The following is a 21,301-nucleotide window of genomic DNA, read 5'->3' on the forward strand; positions in this document are numbered from 1 at the left end:
ATCAGAGAAAACATTCAGCAAGGCTGAAATCTTAAAAAGTGGCCACAAAGAAATTCCAAGTGGCAAGGAACTTAAGGACTTTTAAGGACAGAAACATCCAACATTGTCAAGTGTTGTGTACTGCAGTAGTGTAAACTTTCAGAAACAGTCTATGACACTCAAAGTCTTGTGTCACTCTTTGGAGAAGAGAATAATTTGGGGCAGGTCCAGTGGATAAGAAAGAAATTTGTACATAAGATGAAAACATGTGATCTACAAATTTAAGGGTAATATAACCCCATTCTCATCCTGTCCCCCACAAAAGCAAAGCAGAACACTTAGAGAAACATTAAGAAGTACTGTGACTATGTGTGAAATGCAGAATCAATTTCACTGGAATCTCAAGCAGTGGTGAACTGGCGCTGCCTACCATGACTCTTGGAAGAGAAGAAAACCTCTGATTTACAGTGCTTGCCTATTTCTGTGGTGTAAATACTTCCGCCATGGCAAATTTCAAGCTACTGACATGACATCAATAGGCTGGAAAAACTCCTGCAAATCTGTCATGGGCTGCCTCCAGCATGTCACAAGCTCAGGTAGAGAGCTGAGTGAGGGTGAGGGTGGTTTCCACGGATCAAGGCTTTGTTCTAGCTTTTCCAGGGAGAGGTTTTATCCAGAGTTATAGTAACCTTTGGAGACTCTGTAACACCTACAGGAGGATAAAGATGACATAGGATATGAAAGACCTAGGCAGGCTACCCTCCACCAGGTAACCATGGTGTGATGGAAGAGGGCTGAAAGGAAGCCCTGGGGTCACTGGTGGGATGGTGGAATCAGGCCACCAGGAGAGAGCTCCGACTTAAGTCTGCTCTACCAGGCAGTCCCAGGTCTGCCACGAGAGCTGGGCCACCTTCACGGCTCTCCCACTCAGGCACAGGTCAGCACAAACGTGGCCTGCCCAGTGAAGGAACATACACAGGCAGCTCTGGCTCAGCTTCCTAACTAGCTTACCATCTGCAGAACTTCTGCCCTTTCTGTATGAATGGGGAGAGCTCTGCCATGGGTTGGTGTGAGCTTCAGAAAGCCAGTCAGCTAAGAGGCAGAGAAGACTCGGCCTGACTCGGGTGTTGGCAGCAAGGGGTGGGTAGGCAGACTTCCACAAGAGAAGGTCCAAAGATAAGGGTGAAAGTTGGGGGGCCGATGGGATCCTCTTGATGGGGAAAGCATCACTGGCTCCCAGGTTACTCCGCAAGAAACAGGAGGGGCAGAAGAGAGAGGTTTTTTTTATGTTCTCAATAAAAGCCTAAACACAAAAATACACAATGTACAACCATAGAAACGAAATGATGTACCCCATTTGTGTACAATGAATCAAAATACAGTCTGTAAAAATTAAAAAAATAAATAAAATAAAATCAGAGCATAAAAAAAAATACACGATGTATTTTTGGACAATGGTCAATGGCTTCCTTTCATTGAAAACAAGATTCAATTAGGCATCCTAAATGTTTTTCAAATGATTTCTGGCCTGAAATCATTTGAAACGGAGCTGAGTGAGTCAAACCTGCTGTCCATACAGAGTAAAGGAAAGAGAAAATGCCAGCTGTCCAGCTAAAATTCTGGAAGAGCTACTTTCCTGACAACCCTGATGCACTGCAACAGGCCAACCTCCCAGAGCAGAAGTTAAGCCAAATCAACCTGGTGGCTATCAGTTTAGAAAGGGAGTCTTAGAATAGCAGCCAGAATGCACAGGTTCCCATGGACAACTCAGATTATATGCCTGTCCCTGCCTGTAGTAAAACTATGCACTAAAACTCTGCTTCATCTAGTTTCTGAGTTGCCAGGAAGATTCTCACTCATGGAAGTACCGCTGTAAGCAAACGTGCTGGATAAGCAAGACGTATAAAGTGATAATCCTGGGAGGGGTTGGCTGGGTACTGACGGGAATAAGGCACAGTGTGGGTCCCTGGAGACCTACTGAAGGCTTGGAGGATACATGCTCACAAGACATGTTCCCAAGAGTGAAGGTTTCCAGTTACCTGAGGTGCTGTCTTCATGAAAATGGTCATTTGACATAGACTCTGAAAGACACATTCATTTATTCAATAAATGTCATTTTTTTAAACATTTTTTTAAATTTTATTTGAGACTTCTTAATTTTGAGACAGGATCTCACTAAGTTGCTGAGTGTCTCCCTAAATTGCTGAGGCTGACCTCAAACTTGCAAGCCTCCTGCCTCACCTTCCCAAGCAGCTGGCATTACAGACATGTACCATCACACCCAGCATTTAATGAGTATCTATTGATGCCAGGTTATGGGGACACAAAGATCATCAATGACCAGTCTTATAGGGATAGATAAGGACTCAAGCATTATTCTAAAATATTACATTTATTTTTTTTTTCAGTTATTTAAAATGTTAGCAACCAGCAACAAAGACTTTAACATCCCAGCGTATTTAAGTGGAATATAAACATTTGCTCAAAGCTGTGAGTGCATGAAAGCAGAGCAGCCTTTTTCAAGAGATACAAGAATCACTTTTTTTGCACTTAATTCTGCAAAAACATCCTAAGAGTCCAGATGTGAATTCCATTTCCATTTTCCCTATTTCAAAATGTTGGCCCCAGCCCTTCTCACTTTTGACAGTTCACTAATCTTCATGTAATGGGATCAAGTTGAAGAACTACATCCCAACACAGACATCTTGATTAAAAATTAGAATGTAAGCACACAAAGAACTTATTCAGTCATGACCTAACCTAGCAGAACTTCAATAATGAAATCCCTGCAGTCTACCACCTTCCTATTAGAATCACCAGAGTGGTGGTAGAAATTGTCACTTGTGCTCATAAAGGAAGAGAACTGCCGTTTACTAAAGGACACCAAAACTACTGGGATTTAGCTGGCCAGGACTTCATCACCACAGAGCTCTGTCAAGTTCCTGTTTTCACAAATAAACCTGACACTGGGTCAAGACACAAGCTCCCTTCTGTTGGAAGTGTATCAAGTCAGCCATGATGGGGCAGAACTTTGTCTTTCCACCTTGCTGCAGCTCAGCCTCCTGGGCTTGGAAGACTGAAACTGACTTCTGTCCTGACTGGACACAGCTGGATGCTGTGTTTGGAACAGGGGGACAGAACACGCCATGCTGAGCATCTAGCACACTCAGATTTTAGAGACCACACAGCCAAGACAGTTTTACTACAATCATGTCCAACTTAAAAATATTTGCCAAGTCCTGACCTGACCTTTAAGAAAAATCAAGATTAAAAAAAAAAAAAAACAGACAAAATGATCAAACTGTGAATACCAATGAGATGGGTATTAAGCAATACTTTATATAAGAGCGTGTGGTGGGAGAAGTGATGATCATTAATCACAACATTGACTCTATAATCTTGGTCTGGGGATGCAGCTCAGTGGTATGGTGCGTGCCTAGCAGGTGTGAGGCCCTGGCTTACATCTCTAATACACTCCCCCCCGACATACACACACAAGAAAACACACACACACACAAAAATTCATGCTCTTTTTACATGTGGTATTTATTTTCCAAAATATCCATATATCAAAAAATAAATTCTTAGCTGGGCTTGGTGGTACACACCTGTCATCCCAGGTACTTAGGAGGATCACAAGTTCAACACCGGTCTGGGCAACTTAGCAAATCTTGTTTCAAAATAAAAAAAATAAAAATAAAAAGGCTGGAGATGAAGCTTAGTGGTAGAGTACCCCTGGGTCCAATTTCCAGTATCATTAAAAAAAGAAAAGAGACAACAAAGTCTCAGAGTCCTTCTAATTTACAGTGACTCCACACAGTTCCAGGAAGTTGATACTCTTCCTATAAGCCCCAATTCTGCATGAATTCCACTCCCCTCCCACAATCCCTAAGCAAACTCTCTCTCTCTCTCTCTCTCTCTCTCTGAATTTCTATGGCTTGGACTGCACTCATCTGGCATTTTCTGGCTTGGTTCATTGCTTCGTCTCCAGCAATGTGTATAGTACCTGACAATAAAGAGGGGTTCCATCATTTGTGATCTAATCAAAACTAGCCTATATGATGGTTAAATACAAAATACTAGCTTAGAAGCAGGCAGATCCTGGTTCAAATCTCAACTCTGGCCCTTGCCAACTGCATGATGTAGACAAGTTATTTAAACCACTTCAAGACTCAAGAGAACCCAGGAGTTCTCTGTTGCTAAGCTATATCCCAGACGTTTTATTCTTTGGAGACAGATTGCCCAGATTGTTCTTGTGCTTCTCCTGCCTCAGCCTCCCAAGTTGCTAGGATTACAGACTCAGCTTTCTTATTTTTAAAATAAAAGGACATTACTGATACTTCTGGGTAGTGTGGAGAAGAAATGCATGATACCATGTATGCAAAGAGCCTAAAACACCTTTGTTGTTATCATTACAGGGTCCCTTTGTGTTCACGGTCCATCACCACATTGACTTTAAAGGCAGGTCCTAGTTATTTATGAAACCAGCATTTATAACATTGGCTATTTGCACACAGGTAAGGCTTTATGGCAGTGATAAAAAGGAGGAAGAGGAGGGTGGCAATTACTTCTTCAATGTCACCAATTTTAAAAAATGACCATCTGAGAAGTAGGAGAAGAAGACCAGTTTAAACCTTTTCCTGAAGAACTGTGCTTTCCAGAGAGATTTCACAGGCCCTCTGACCACACACCATGAAAACCCATGAGAGATGTTTTATACCCAGGAAACTCCAATACCTTCTTTTCCCTCCCCTCTGCTCACTGAGGATACTGAAAGCTGTTTCTGAGCATTAGATCAATTGACCACCAAGTCACAATCTGTATTTATCCAGATTAAAGGTCAAAAGGGACATGTCTCAGCACTGTGGGCTCTCTGTGCTTTGGTTCCTGAGGGAATGGATGAGGAAGGCAGACTTACTTGCCCACTGGTCCATTTACTCCTGAGGGTGCTCATGGGATGGGGCAGCTTCTGCAACTGAAAGAGGGGATGCATTTCCTATCCTGGGGACCGACCCATCTGAAATGGGTTAAAGTTAAGTAGATAAAGGGAAAGGAGGTCCAGAAGTTCTCTTCTTTACTAACATTAAGGTCAGAGCCATCTCTTCATTTTATCAAGATGACACTGAGGCCTAGGGAGGGGGAAGCACTTGGCCACTAACACTACTATGCGGAAGAGCTGGGGTCAGAACATATACTCAACTGTGGCATGGACAAGAAGCTATTTTTAAAACTGTTTATTGGGGTATAATTCATATCATAAAATTCATGCATTAAAGTAGAGGCTTCAAAGATTTTTAGAAAATTCACAAGGTTGTACAACCAGTACCACAATGGAATTTTAAGATATTTTCATTATACCAAAAAGCTACTTCACAGTCACTAGCAATCACTCCCTACCATGCACTCAGCCCTAGCAATCTCTAATCTAATTTCTGTCTCTATAAGATTTACCTATCCTGGACATTTCATGTAATACTTGGTCTTTTGTGACTAAAATATTTTTAAATGACAGACTTTAGTGGCAGGTTTTCTGGCTGCTCATTCAACTATCATTTAGAACAATAGTACTGTCAAACACTGGAGCCATTAGCCACAGGTGGCCATTTAAGAAAATTAAAATTTAGTACATTAAAAATTCAACTTCTTGCTATGTGAGGTGATATACACCTATAATCCCAGTTATTTGGGAAACTGAGGCAGGAAGGTTGCGATTTGGAGGCCAGCCTTGGCAACTCAGCAGACCCTGTCTCAAAATAAAAAGGGATGGGGATGTATCTCAGGGTCAAAGGGCCCCTGAGTTCAATCCCCAGTACAAAAAATAAAATAAAATAAAATTCAGCTTGCCATCCACACTAACCACATTATAGGTGCTTAACATCCACAAGCAGCTCACAGCTGTCACGTTAGACGGCGTAGGTAGGGAACACTTCAACAGTGCTGACCAGAAGATGCAGGGGCCCTTACTTATTGATTAGAGATGGGCCTGCTCTCTGGTGCTGAGAGTCACCCATGGCAGATGCAGAGTGAGAAAGAGGAGTTCAAGGAAGGGGCGTGAGGGAGAAGATACTGGGCCAAGAAGCTCCCAGAGCCTCCCCTGACCATCTTGGTGCAGCTCCCAGTGCCTGGAGAGCTCTCTCAGCCCCACAGCAGACCTCAAAAGCTGTGTAGTGTAGCTCATCCAAAAGGCACATATGCCAACGCCTTTGGAAGGACTTCAAGGAAGTCAGCCCCTACCTTGGCTGTTTGATGATTTCTGGAGCGTTTATGCCAGAAGTGATCTGAGGAGCTCCCTAATGAGTCTGAGCAGTTCTGATCAGTTTCCGGCCAGCAGAGGCCATTTCTGTTGCCAAGACCCAACCACTAATGCTGACCAACACCCCAAGGCCAGAGCCACAGCATCCTGGCATGCTCAGAGAGAAGGGAGCTCAAAATACACCCCACCTCTTTCCTTGGGCTGTTTAGTTAGTTTAGCTACAATGTCTTTAATCTGTCTGAAGATACTTTGGTCACCAGACCCCAGGAATGGGGCAGCAGGTTGTTTCAAATTGTGGGTCTGGATGCATTAAGATGATCAGAGCGCCCAGACTAAAGGAGGATGGCAAAACAGAAGGAAAAATAAAATCACATTCAGAGACAGATCTTTTACTAATCAAAAGTCCTTTGTTCTAATGCACTGGAAAAATCATCAGTTATGACCTTTTAAAGTTGTCCGAGGGAAGTATAATTAAATTGGCTAATTTGCTTTTAAAACTCCGAGGAAAGATGTATCTTCTTTCTTCTACTTGCAGCTGATTTCTAAAAAAACAAAATGACAACCAAACAAATGCTTCTCCCAATGTCTGTCTCAAACAATACTTTTTTCTTAAACTCCCCCCACCCCAGTGATTGGCAGCAGTGCCAGGGGGAAATTTCAAGAATCAATATGCTGCGTTTCTAAGATAGTAAGAACAAAAGATAACCAGGTAGATATTTACCAAACAATGATAAGTGTTCATTTGCTAGGACTGTCCCTTTGATGAAGGTCATTCAGTGTTTCTTGGTCCTCTGGTTTTCCAAACTACCCTTCACTGTGGTTTCTCCAACAGAGATGAGACTAGGCAAGGTGGGGTGGTGGTCACATGGGTGCTTTAGACTTAAGATCTGAGGCAAGAGACCATAAGTGCAGAACTGGCTCTTTAAGAGTTTCAGTTCAGCTGCTGTGGTAATTTGTCTCTTATAGTCGTTCATGACTTTTATACACTCAAATTCATTGATTCAATAAATATTACAGGTATTCTTCATCATAGCAGTCTGGGGTTGGTGCTATGAATAGCACTTTTTTGATAAGATACCTCAAGTTCAGAGGTGCTGAACAATCCAGCCACGCGGGTATCAGGTGGAGATGCTGGGACCTGAACCCAAACTAATGTGTAGATGAAAGTTGGTGTGGGAGAGAAACCAGAGACACATGGTATATGAAGGTCAAGGATTCCATGGAGACAGAACAGGGTTAAGCCAAGCAGAACCTGTTTGCAGAGTGCTGCTTGGATAGGTAATTGTGTCCCTTCACTGGCCTGCTTGCTTCTGTCACTCAGAGAGACTGCCTGTGGGATGAGGCTAAGGAAGAATGACTAAATCACTCAGAGTTCTACATGGCCCATAGTTACAAGCTCAGAATATCTCCATCTTCATGCAACTTCAGTGAAAATAGACGACAACTATCCTGACCAGGGAAACCAGTCAATCAATACATAATTTTGGCACTCGACTTATCTATTGTGGTAGATTCATTGCAAAACCAGCCTCACATCTCTGCCTCTCTCTATCATGTATGCTTTCCAATGTGACTTTATACCTCTTCCCTAGCCTCATGAATGTCGGCAGGGCAGGCAACTGGCTTTGATCAACAGAATGAAGAGAACTCATCTACTACCACAAGAATAGTCTGCGCTAGCCTTTCAGAGGAAGAAAGACCACATACAGAAAACTGGGTTGTCTCAACTAGGGACATTACAGGTAGGCCAGTGTCCAGTCAATGCACCCACCATATGACCCAGACCCATGAACAAGCCCGGCTGAGACCATCTGAATTTGGCTCACCTCAGCAGAACTGTCCCATCAGCCTGCAGGCTTCTGAGGGAGAGTACGTGGCTATTTAAAAAAAAAATTAATTTTTAGGGCTGTGGAGATAGGAGTAAGTCACACCTGTTTTTACCAACATATCAAGGGTGGAGAGTCCACTAACAGGTTGGCTCCCCAAGTTTCAGTGTTATTATTATTTCCTAAGTGGTGACAGATCTGAAGATGCTCCAGGGAAGGAAGCACTTCTATTTTAGAAGCTTTGAGATGGAAATGGCTCAGAATTTGGCTCAAACAGCCAAGGCCTGGAGTCAGTGACCTGGTTGAAATCCTTGCCCTGGCACACATGTCCTCGTGGAGAAGTCACTTTCCCTCCCAGGTCCTCACTGGTTTGGACTACAAGCCAACTGAATTTTATGAGGCGAAACAATCCTGGTCCCCAAAGGTTTATGTGAAGGCCAGAGCCTCACTCATGCTTTGACAACAGGACAGAATGAGAGTCTTCAGTGCATAGAAATCTCTGAAAATAAAATCCAGTCTCTTCCCTGTAAGGTCTAAATGACTCCCTCCTCTGGGGGCTCTATCTCTGGATTTCTTTAAATGAAGCCTGCCCCCTACAGCATGAATGTAAAAGAAATTTTTGAAAACAAACCTGCATGTAACAGCCTGAAGACACTCCTATCTGGCTCTGAAAGAGGGCAGGGAAATAAATCCAAGTTAACTGATTGAAACCACCCATGTGTATCTTCTCACTGGGTAGCTACGATTTCTTCTCTGTGGCAGGGATCTTTTCTATGGGTGCTCTGATGGCCTTGGAGCAAGAAATTGGCAAATTCAAGACCATTTATCTGAGAGAAACTGTACCAAGTTTGTAAAGGGAAAAAAAGAAGTTGTCACAAATGAGACGTTAAGTATGACATGCATAAGAGGTAAAAAAAAATTTAGCATAGAAATCAATTCCAGAGTATTTATAGCAACATGGAGAATAAAGGGTGTTTGTTGGTTGGGGATGTAGCTCAGTGGCAGAGGGCTTGCCTAGGGTAGAGTGAGAGGCTATGAGTTCAATCCCCAGCACTGCAGGAAAACAAATCAGAATAAAGTACATTTTGGAAGGAATGAATTAAGTCCTTCACAGGAACAATCCAAAGGAGGGGCTTTGGGAGCTCTGGTAAACTGTAGGAGATATGCATGACTTCATGAAGGCAGAGGAAGCCTCTGAACATACTCAAATCACACTAACTCTACCCTCTGCCTGGGATAATCAAACCTTAGGTTTATAAGACATCTGAGCAAGTATCTATTCTAATCCATCTGCTAAGGTCAGGAACCTCAATTACAACAGCTCTAGCAAGTGGTGATCTGGCCTGTATTTGAACACCTCTGGGGTCAGGGAACTTACTACTGCCAAGAGATCCTGTTCAACTGTGAGAGGTCAAATGTGAAGGCTCTTATCTTTTTTAAAATTAGGGAGTCAAAGTTTGCCTCCAGCAGGGCACTGTGGCATGTACATGTAATCTCAGTGACTCGGGAGGCTGAGGCAGGAGAATTGCAAGTTCAAACCCAGCCTCGGGAACTTAGTGAGGTCCTAAGCAACTCAGCAAGACCCTGTCACTAAATAAAATATAAAAAAGGGCTGGGGATGTGGCTCAGTGGTTAAGCACCCCTGAGTTCAATCCCTGGTATCAAAGAAAAAAAGGAAGAAAAAAAAGTTTACTTCAATCTATAATATTTTGAACATGTGTCCAGAAAAAGAAGAAAAAGCTTGCCCAGAGTATAGCCTTTCATTTCTACAAGGTAACTAATTCCTTCCCATTAAAATATTTTCTAAAGCATCCTTTCTTCCTAACCATTGTGCAGGAAAATAAGTAAACTGAGCAAAGGGGATCCATACAAACTTTGTGAGTCTCACCCTGATAAGGTGCCCCCTCATTATATTTCTAAGTTCATTCACAGTATCCAACATCTGTCATAAGTGCAATTATCTTGAAGTGCAATGATATCTATATTTTCTTTACTACCCATCTCTTCCACAGATGGTGAGGTCCACGGGGCAGGGGTTGCTACCCATTTTTGTCACTTTTTGTGTGCATGTTTGGGGCTGGGGATACACACTTGGGCTACTGCCCCAGTCCTTTTTATCATTTTTGAATATTCAGTGAGTGGCATGGTGCGTGACACACAGCAGGCCCTTAATAAATGACCTTGAACTCACATGAATATATGAAGGATGGAGTTCCAAGTACATGAGTGTGTAACAAAGAAGACAGGGAATCATTTACTCCATACTGTAGTAGTCTGGTTTGGAATTATTTGTCTCTTAAAAATGGAGCCAAGTCTAGCAAAACATTCTTAGACCAAAAATCAGCTAGTGCCTTCAAAGATCCTTTTTGCTAGGGCTATTGAAGAATTCCTGAATCCACCAGCTGGCTGCCCACCCAGGTGAGGGAGTGGGCGGCCTTTGAAGGCCCAGTTTAGCTCAGGCCGGCTGTCACTTCCTCTCCACTTAAGGAAAAGTTTTTCCACCAGGCCACATGAACCTGATCACACCCACAGTGTGGGTTTTCTCCAGTCCACATTCATTCTCCCAAATCAAGGAAACAAATGTGGGGAGGCCCTGTCTGGAAGAGGACGTTTAGAGAGTCTGCAAGTCATTATCTTTCAACAGAGGGTCCTGGGATGCCAGGCTGGGAGACACAAGGCCAACACAAACCCGGGGCAGCAGGGGGCAGCAGAGACTCACTGACCTAGGCTGTCCTGGAGCCAAAGGACATTTTTGGTTTTGTTTTTTAAAAGTTTGGCTTTTCCCAAGACGAGTTCCCACAGGTCACTGATCTCCCACTCCAGTTTTCATTTCAGAAAAATGCTGTTATTGTGCCGTCACAGCAAAGGCAATGGGAGCATTTGATGCAGAGAGGCCTTCATCTTTGTTGTTATGAGGAAGTAGGGCAGGCCACTGATTTTCACAGCCATTCCTATCTGTGCCTTGACCCCAAAGTTCAGGGAGCCTTGCCAGTCACAAGGATCTGCATGGCTGCTGCTAAGGAACCATGGCAGGAGCTCTTAGGACACTAAGAATGTGAACTGTCCACAATACCTTGGCACAGACTGCTCTGCAGTATTTATTCATAGGGCACAACACCTGCAGATGGCTCCTGTCATTCTTACCACAAAATAGATACAATGTGACCATTATCTTGGAGACATATATCAAACTGTGACCTCTCATCTGACATCCTTCTCAGGAGAAGTTGGGTGGGCTGTGCATTAGTATCCCAGCCAAATAAATGCACTGCCCATCAAGGAAGCAAGTGGCAGCCGGGAAATGCATCTTATCTGCTAGGGTCACTTAAGCCAGAGGGTGTCATGTCCTCGGCACCAAGCAGCTGCCAAGTGAGCATTCATAAGAAACCTGTCCTGAAGCTGTTGTTGCAAGGTGAACTGCCCTGCAGCTCAAGAGCTCTCTCCTCATTCTGACCAGCATCTGCCCTTGCACTTCTCATTGTGAGTATAGGCCTTATGTGCTTACAGAAAGGTGAACTTCATTCATTCCAACGTGCATCTATCTTCATGTGTTGATGAATACTGTCAAACACCTAACTTTTGATGGAGAAAAACATTTTTCCAAGAACATTTAAATAAATGGCTAAGCCCTGACTGCAGATGACACTTGGGTAAAAATGACTAGGAGAGCACCTGACGTGGAAGTACTTCCCCTCCCGGTGATCCTTGAAATTAAATTGAATTCAAGTGTGTGTGACGCTGCCTACATAACAGATGGAAGCAAGAGAAATGCTGAGATTTATCACCTGAAGATTAGACCAACATCAACCAGTCATTTTCCACTCCTGACACTAGACTAATCAAATAGATATTTCATCTTCCTAAATGATTTATTCTCTTGCTCCTTTTTCCTGTATTCATTTTGTCTGTTACAAAAAGCCAGGTCATTGTATTTTAGAGAAAGGATATATGGCAGGAGCATAAGCTCACGTGTTAGCTTTGAAAAAAATCCATATTTAGAGAGAAGCAAAACGTAGGTATTATAACCTTCTTATTCTTCTCTGTGACAAATGGATGGCTCTAGCATTGCAGTTTATTAGTTTCTCAGCCTGGTCGGATTTGTGTGTCTCCTTCCCTGGGGGCTCCTCTGAACTGCACAGCAGAGCAGGAAAATGGCCACAAAGCTGGCCAGAGAGATTTCCCTTGATGTTGGGCTTCAGTTTCATGCTAAAGGTTAAGGACAAAAGCCAGGTGCAAGGGACATCACTTGGACTCTTCTCTAGATAGCTGTGACAGGCTCACCCTTCCTCTGAACACACAGGCACAAAGGAACATCAAGCTCCTCAAATGACAAGCTGGGAAAGAACCGAATGATGGTTTCCATCTAGGGCAAAGGTGAGCTGACTTCCCCTCAGAGCACTCCTGGACTCTGCTACCATATCTAAAGGGACACTCCCTCTGCATATTTCCAGTCTAAGAATGGGATAGAACTCCACTCCCTTATTTTCCATTAGCTTAGCTGAAATGAGTGGCAATACAAATTTAAAAACTAAAATACAGTAAGAAGGTGAAGATTTGCAAGGCAATAGCACAAAACCAAAAATAAGATACGAAGACCAACGCAACAGGTGAGTCCACTCACTACAAGTTGCTGGCTCTGAGAATAAATTTAATTAGGGGGACGACGAAATATATATGTAGATTTTAGTGGTCCCCCATTTACTAAGCTCCTGTTACATGCCAGGCACTAGTCTGGGTATCTTACTACATTACCTCCATTTTCCAGTACAATATATTACCAAGGAGTGGCTAAGAACTGAAAGGCAATTGGAAGTTAGTGTTCTCTCTTGACACTCTTTTGTTCTCTTTTGAGCTGCTAGGATAAGGGTTCCCAAACTTCAGTGCCATAGAATGAAATCATTGTAAATCTAAACTTCTGAACTCTAACTCAGGATTCTGAATTGGAAGGACTAGGTTTGTAAAGCCTAAGGATTTGTGTTTGTGGCAATGACCTTAAGAGCTGATGATATAGATGGTCTATGAATCACACCTTGAGAAACAATGATCTAGAGACTTGAATTTACCAATATCTCCCCGGATCACAGGACTTGAGTATGGTGCTTCAGATATGACAGGCAGCTAACCATGTTGAATCTGTTCTCTCTTCAATGAGACACGGGCAATTTGCAAATACTTTGTCAGTAGAAAATGTTACTGTTCAGATATTATTCCTGGAGTTAGGTGCCATGTGTTTGGGGACTGTTCATCTACTCAGATAGACATTCATTTGTTTAAAACAAAAGGAAACTATGGTGTGACATGCAAATCATAAAAATGAAACCCATGTTTACTGGCGGAGTCACAGCCACCATGGCTCACTTGGGAACAGCAACCAATTGACCACACACCTTCCCAAAGGCCAGAACCTAGTAGTTTTCTCATGCCATGTAAATATACCCACAATATCAATAAACTCCAGCTACTGGGAAATGACAACAAATCACACCCTTCACAGCAATGTCTATGACCACTAGAGAAGGGACGAGGACAGATCATTTGGACTGAGCTAGAAAATATTAGAATGCTTCACATGGAACTTCATTAGGGTCAGGGCAGCCTCTTGCCTCTTCACAGATAAATAAGCCAAATCTCTAAGGGGTAAGGTAGTGCTGATGGAAAAGGATTAGCAAAACCCTTCAGCTTCTGCATGGGAATGTGACCTTGGGGTAACCTTCTAACTCTGTTCCCCTGGAAACCTGATAAAGATAGAAAGTCATTCTGTTACTAAGCAACACTGCTCATGGTAAAAATGACCCTTAGTTGTTAAACCGCATCTGGACTGGGAGGAACCATAGAGGAAGCACAAACACCTCGTGGGGACACCATCATTTTGGGTCTGAGCGCTGTGACATCTGATTGGGCCTGATTGTGTGGTAACCCTAGAAGTCACGCATAGGAGCTGTTTCAATGGACATGGGCTCCTGGGGGGTGTGGCTTTTAAGTTAGAGTGATCTGTGCACCTGCCCCATTTTAGGTCTTGCCCCTCACACCTAAGCTATTCCCCGTGGTGGGGGAAGAACAGCACCTGGATGGCTGTGTGGCTTCGGGCTGCTGCACTGATGGAAAGACCTCTCGTGGGGGCTCGGGATGTAGCCCAGTGGTAGTGGACTTGCCTAGCACAGTGATGCCCAACACTGAAGGAAAAAACAGACCACTCCTACCGAAGAAAAGTCCTTTCCCTGCCCGGCCAGCAATCTGATTCCTGTCTGCGACCTTCTGAGTAGAGCATTGCCAAGGGTGGCCTGTGGTGGCCTTTGAGGATGATCCTGAGTAGATGCCCTGCTGATGGCTGCATTTGCCTGAAGTCACACTTCTGGGAAGTGGCAGGGTCAGAATTCAAACTCCCTAGTCTGCCTTCAAAGTACCACTTTGTCTTTTAGGGTAGGCCCAAATTACTTCTCCTGAGATAACTGTCCTCTGGCCCAAGAGACAGGGGCACCTTCTTTCCTGGCTGGACTTAGTCCTCCTCTAGAGCCCCTGGGAGGTTCCTAAATTTGGTAGCTTCTAGTCCATCTGCCTGTCCAGTCAAAGCAGAGAGTCTAACTGTTGTTCACTGAGTTCTGTTGCCAGGCAATCTCCCAGAGAATTCTTTAAGTTCAATGATGCCACCTTGGTTCACACCTCTAAGCTGATTTTCTAAGTCCTCTGACAATGATGAGTTTTGGCCACAGGATCATGGCAAATACACAGCTGGTTCCCAAATAGGGATAATTGTCATGTACTGAGAGAATCAGGCGCCTGAGCTCTCCATAGCCTGGGATCCCAGTCTCAGGAATAACCACGGGACACCTTGGTTATCTTGAAGAAGTTTACCCTACACAGGCCACCAAAGAACACAAGTGTAATACTGCAGTGAACCCAGCAGGTGTGCTCTCAGGTTAATACCTGGACCAGCAGGCTAGGGTGAATCATCCCTTCCCAGCCTGCCTTTCCTCCTCTCTAAGCAAAAATCTGGGGGTGGAAATCAACACAAATGATATCACTTCTCAGACATCCTCCTGGAACCTTCCTGGTTATATTCTCTCTGTCTTCACAACTCAGCATCTCTCTGATCTCATTGCTCCTCCTGAGGCTGAGAGTCTCTGGGAAACAGCGTCTGCATCTTAGTCCTCTCCGTCATTACACCCACCACAATGCTGGACATATGACAGGTGTTCCTCAAATGATAGCAAAATGAATGAAAGGAACAGGGTAAAATGGGGCACTCCAAACATATTCCCTTCTGCACGACTTAGGCCTCTAAATTAATTCCATCGAATCAAAGTGTAATTTCACACTAGGATCCCAGGTAACAGCAGGACATGGGTGACTCCTCTTCGGTTCCATCTCCAGATCATTAATGCAGATAAAGAATTTGCTTCGCCAACCACAACGTGACATGTCTCCAGAGACTCTTAATCAATGGCCCCAAAGTTACTCAGACACAACAAAGTACGCTCTACCTCTGCAGCCACATCTGGCTCTTCTCTTCTGCCCATGACAGGCAGGGCAAACACAGAAAGAGAAAGTCACACAGAATGCAGACCAGGGAGAGAACCCATCAGAAGGCACAGGTGGCCTGCACACTGAGGATGCTCATCTGCCATCCCATTCTGCAAACTGAAGAAATCATCCTTACTGCAGCGTTCAGTGATGGAGGCCTGTAGGTTGACAGAGGGAAACTGAGGCCGCAGAAGTTAAGCATCTGGAGTACAGAGGCCTGGATCTCAAACCCAAAGTGCTTTTTTACTGTGCCAAGACCCCTGGTGTTTACTCACAGCAAAGTGCCATTCAAGAAGGTGAATTTTTACCAAACGGTCCTATCAGTTTATTAAATTAATTTGGCTCATTTCAAAAAATGAGAGTATTTTCTTCCAAGGGAGTTATAAAAGGTGTGGCCTCTCATACATTTTCGATGAGAATATAAATACAAATATAACCTTTTGGGGAGCAAAATTTGGAAGCATTAACACAATTGTGAACACCAGCATGGCTTGATGGACAATTTCCCCTGAAACAATTGTGTGCATATAAAAAGCACAAGAACATTCATCTCAGTACTTTTTATAATATCAAAATTAGAAACAACCCAGCTGAAAGTAGTTAAATAGATTAAGGTTAAATTCATACAGTGGAGTATTATGTAACCAGTATGAAGAGAGTGACGTTTGCACAAAAAAGGCTGCCTATGATTTGGTGATTTTATTTATGAGATTTTAAAAGTTACATCAATATGTTGGTGTGCATGTATGTGCACAGAGCTCCTGAAGAATTAAGTAATTATTCACAAAGCACCTTGGAATAGTATCTGGCAAACAGTAAACAGAAAATGTGACAGTATATTCATAAAAAATAATTTAAGTGGTAAATAGTGGCTATTTCTAGGAGGCGGGCATGTGTAGGGTTCTTTTCTTTTTAATAAATTTCTGTATGATGTGAGTTTTTTTATGTGAGCATTTATGTAATGAAAAAATAATAAAAATATGCTTTCTATGAGATGAAGAGAACCATATTATTCAGAAAAGACTATCTCCCATATGTCTAGAAGTCAGTCTAGAAAGACTAAAGTTTTCAGATTCCTGTAATGGACCAAATACCTGAGAAATGTACTAGATTCCTGGCAGTGTTAAGCTGTTCAGAGAATGAAAATGAGAGAACAGAAGGAAGAGGAAACAGGTAATGTCACAACTGGTTACAAAGACTGCTTATTTCCTCTCCAGCAGACATTTTCTGACTATGGATGGGGACAGCAGGTTATGCCAAACACCTGCCCAACTCTGTCCTCAGGTGTCCACATGCATTTCTCTGGCTGGTCCTCAATAGGCAAGCCTCCAAGCACTTGTTTTCCAAAGCACGGCACTATTCTTGGTTCTGGGACCATTGTGCCTGAGTTCAAATGCAACTCCACTTCTCCCTATCTTTGGTCTGGCTTCAGGAAGCACTAAAGCTTTTTTTTAGTTTTACTCTTTGCAAATTGGGGATAATTGAGGTACATACTAGGTACTCAAAAAAAAAAAAATAGCTTTTATTTACTGATATGGAAAACCAAAGCCTGCCCCTCCCCCTCCCTCTTCCTCTCTCTCTCTCTCTCTTTCTCTCTCACATGTGTGTATGTGTGTGTGTGTGTGTGTGTGTGTGTGTGTGTGTAATATGTATATAAATGCATTGTGAAAGCTCTGGAGGTATAAATGGTTTACACTGGAACTCATTAAGATGCATATAAAGGAGAACTTAAATATACACACATGCTTGTATCATTTTACCAGCTTATGTTATTTTTGTAATCTAAGAACATGTAAAAAAAAAAATACACTTGGATATTGTAAAGGAAAGGAAAAGAGAGGTTAGGAGGAAAGGGGTAGAAAGATGGAGAAGAAAAGTGGAAGCTGGATCACAAAGCACCTTGACTGGTTCAGACATTCCGGATGTGACTTCAGTGCTAGTTGCAGAGTTCCTGTGCCTTGGTTGGGAAATTTGCCATGTGTATCTATCAGTCCCTTAAACATTTCCTTCATATTTGGGGGGGCAAGATAACAGTGATTAGCAAATTCTCAGGGCAATCCAGCACCACTGAACCAAGTGAACTTGGGTTGGAGAAGTAGGTGGAGAGGTTCTGACCCCATTCAAGGCAGAAGGTCTGCCCAGGTGCCAGGAGCACTTTAAGAACTAAAGAGCAGCTCTCCTAGGTCTCAGGGAAATGCAGGAACATCATTCAGGTCAGCCCTAGGAAGCTTCCATGGTACCAGGGAGGAAAGGCTTTCAAGTGACTTGGGCAAGCCCCCCAAAGAACCCTAGACCACTACCTGGCAGGACTGAAGCAGAGGTCTGCCTTTTACTGAAGAATCTTCTAAACTGCCTCAGTTTCTCCAAGGTCTCTAGAGGTAACAGGTTTATACAAGCAAAGGTTTGTTTTAAAATCTTATATTTAGGACTTCTCCAAGGCTATTTACCTTTTTCCCCCCGATCCTAAAAGTTCAGTACTATGGAGAGTAAAAGTATCCTGTCCTTTTATGGCTAAAGTTGCATCACTTCAACCCCAGGAGAAATGCTGCCGGCTCCTTATGTGCTGCCAAGATCTTCACTTAGCCAACCCACATTCCCGGGCTGGCTTTTTCAAAGAGTGAAAACTCCCTTATTCTTAACTCCCTGCACATATTTCTGATGGGTAAAAAGCTCAGAAGCTCACAAAGAGCATGCTCCAGGAAGCTTACAATTTCTGGAAAACCACCTAGTGCACAGCACAGATACCATAAGGATTTATTTTCAAATTCCAGATGCTATATTGCTATGTGCAGTCAGGTATTCTTGCTGGCAACTCTGCATATAACAATACTTCCCCTACTTCATTAATGCCCATCAGAAGAAAGTTTCTGCCAGTCACGTGTATCCTCGGGACACTTCCTCATATCCTAATTTGCAACGCTGACCCTGACCCCAACCAAACTCACCCAAAGGAATGGGATAGCTCTGCTATACAGGAAAATGGGGTAAAGGATCCTCAGAAAGATTAGAAGTTGACTCACCTTTCTCGTGGCTACTTGGCGGTGGGGGTGGGGGTGGGGAGGTGACGGGTTTAGACTTGTCATAGTTGTTAAAGCTCTGGCTGCGCCGGTTGTTAGCAGTGGCTGACCCTCCGCGTGTTTTGGCCTCGCTGCCTGCAGCGGATACCCTCGCGGTAGGACCCGGAAGTCTAAAATGTAAAAGCAACAGGGTTGTGCTCTGAATCTCAGGAAATTGGCCGTGTCTCAGAAGGAACTGCTACCATGCAGAAGGTTTAAAAAAAAAAAAAAAAAAAAAATCAAACCCAGCCCACACACTGCGTCTGTGAATGTTTGGCAGTCAGAAGACTCAGTGGAAACACTACAAACACCTAGGCTAGTAATGACCCCAGCAAATCCAAAAGCAAAATGTGAACAGTGTTCCTTTGAGCAAATGGAGAAATTCTGAAGGAAAAAAATATATGAATATGTTTGGTACTTAGAAATACAAACTTCATTTTCCTTTCCCTCTGGGATGGTTATTTTTTACTTTGCAATAAGCTCAAGTCATGTCACCTCAAATTTTATCAAGCATGGAATACAAAGGCCTAACCCTAGACGGTTTACCCTGTGTGATCATCTCTTCTGGAAAATACTGAAATCAGTGTCGGTCACATTCAGGTAAGTAGGTATTAAGGACAATTAAGAAAGAAAATTGCTATCACTCAGAACCCAACATATCTGCAATGAAAACTTAAGGCCTAGTTTCAAATACTGTCCATTTTCCTTTAACACTTGACAACCTATCTCTGTGGCATTATTTTTTTTTTTTTTTTTTTTTTGGTGGGGGGTACTGTGGCACTAACCAACGAGTCACATCCGCAGCTCTTTTCATATTTCATTTTGAGACAAGGTCTAAGCTGCTTAGGGCCTCACTAAGTTGCTGAGGCTGGCCTAGAACTTATGATCCTCCTGCCTCAGCTTCCCCAGTTGCTAGGATTTTAGAAGTGCACTACCACCCCCAGTACTGTGCCATTACTTTGAGGCTGAAGTCCAGCCTGCAGCGGATACCCTCGCGGTAGGACCCGGAAGTCTAAAATGTAAAAGCAACAGCTGATGGATAAAATCACAATTCTTTCTGTAAAAGCAGCAGGATTTGGTCCATCTAAAGACAAACCCATGCTTTCCCTTGAAATAAAATACCTCATTTGTGTGGTTTTAAAAATAAAGTCACCAGACTTCTCTGTAATATGTCTAAAGATATTATGGCCCATTCCCCAAAAAGTTAAGACTAAGACTCCCCAGATCAGAATTTTGGTCCAGGGACTTGCGAAGTAGGCTGTTTCCAATAATTAAAGTTGAAAGATGAATAAACGATGAAATACTTAGTTATATCTTTCTGCTAAAGCCAACTGAGCTGTGCTCAAAAGCAACTGGAACCTCAGCCGACTAGTATCAGATGCAGTGATCAGTCTGAATTTTCGACTCATAAAGCTTTCAGGCTTCTTTTCCATGCAACTCCACAAGCAGCAAAGAAGTCCTCAGTCTGGAAGCATTTTAGATATAAGCAGGCAATCACTTTAAACTTTTTCTTGTTGGCTGAGCAAGAAAGATGGTTGCAAAATAAACAGGGAACATGAGCTGGTGTGAGAGGACTGTAAAATTTATCCAGTTAAAAAGAAGCTGGCCCGATTCCCTGACTGGGAGCTGGGAGAGGTGGCATGGGTTCACTTGTCCCCCAGCAAGTGGCAGTGAGGTGTTAAAGGCATCACTTCCCATGCACTAGGATTTGAATTTGCCTCATCTTGTTTGGAGAGGATATTCACCCCACAAGGCAGGCTCAGAATCGGGTGCAAAAACCCAGCAGTGCCCGTGCCTGTGTGTGGGGCCCTGATGTGACTAACCCAGCTAACCAAGGAGTTCCAGCCGTGGGATCTTACTACTTTTTGGTTCTGCTTCCAGTACAAGCAGTGTCCTGCAAACCCTTCAAGTCAGAGGTGCAGACACAGGCTCTTGGGTTGGACTTACTTAACCCAGCTATGATCTGCAGGAGTCTTTATACCCTCAGAGAGGTCTGGAAAAGGATTATGGACCTGTTCCAAGATGGTGTCACAGTAATGGTATTAAATGGTGCAGGATAACATAGGTCACAGCATTCTGCTTCAGGCTCTTGAACCCTCAAGACTCTGGACCAGTCTCACAACAACTCTGAGATTCATGCTTCTTACCTGTAACTTTGGAATAATTATAAACTACCCAGTGAGGTAATTGTAAATTTGAAACGGAACTTAATGTCTGGCCTGTTGTAAGTAATGCATGTTATTTTCCCTTCTCATCCTCTCTGCTGAGCACAGATTCATAAAGGAATTGGATGCTATCATAAAGGAAACCTGCAATGGTACAGGAAAGAATTAGATAAGGAAGGAAATAGCTGGGTCTAGTTTAAAAATCAGAAGAGAGGCAGACAGAACTTACCATATGAGATCAACATTTTCAGAGAGACAAACTTTGTTAAGCCAGGCTCTTCATCTCACTAAAGATGTTTGGATTTACAGAGACAGTTCTGGGTCTCCCACGGGTGGTCATGGTCAAATTCTCTTCAATAAGGCATGGACCTAAACGCTCCTTTGATGGGAGTGGCACATCCCTCAGATGGCTGCAGGGTTATGCCATGTCTTCTAGGACACAGACAAGGATCTCTTGAAGGCCTTGAAGACAGCTGATAGAGAAAGGTTGGCAAAAAGCCA

General features: G+C 43.3%; 1 protein-coding gene across 4 annotated transcripts in view; it reads right to left on the reverse strand.

The window, feature by feature from the left end:
* The window catches only part of NAV2 (neuron navigator 2), a 693,848-nt gene that overhangs the window by 185,349 nt on the left and 487,198 nt on the right, over nt 1-21,301 (reverse strand). For 3 of the 4 annotated variants that reach the window (XM_079101816.1, XM_079101815.1, XM_079101813.1), the window contains one exon: nt 18,600-18,766. In XM_079101816.1, coding sequence (XP_078957942.1) covers nt 18,600-18,766 — 167 coding nt within the window. Of the gene's footprint in view, nt 1-17,879; nt 17,952-18,599; nt 18,767-21,301 lie in introns of all 4 variants that reach the window. The other variant, XM_079101814.1, reaches the window with a different exon arrangement.

The sequence above is a fragment of the Sciurus vulgaris genome (genome assembly GCF_902686455.1).
Source record: "Sciurus vulgaris genome assembly, chromosome: 11".
NCBI classification, from domain to species: Eukaryota; Metazoa; Chordata; class Mammalia; order Rodentia; family Sciuridae; genus Sciurus; species Sciurus vulgaris.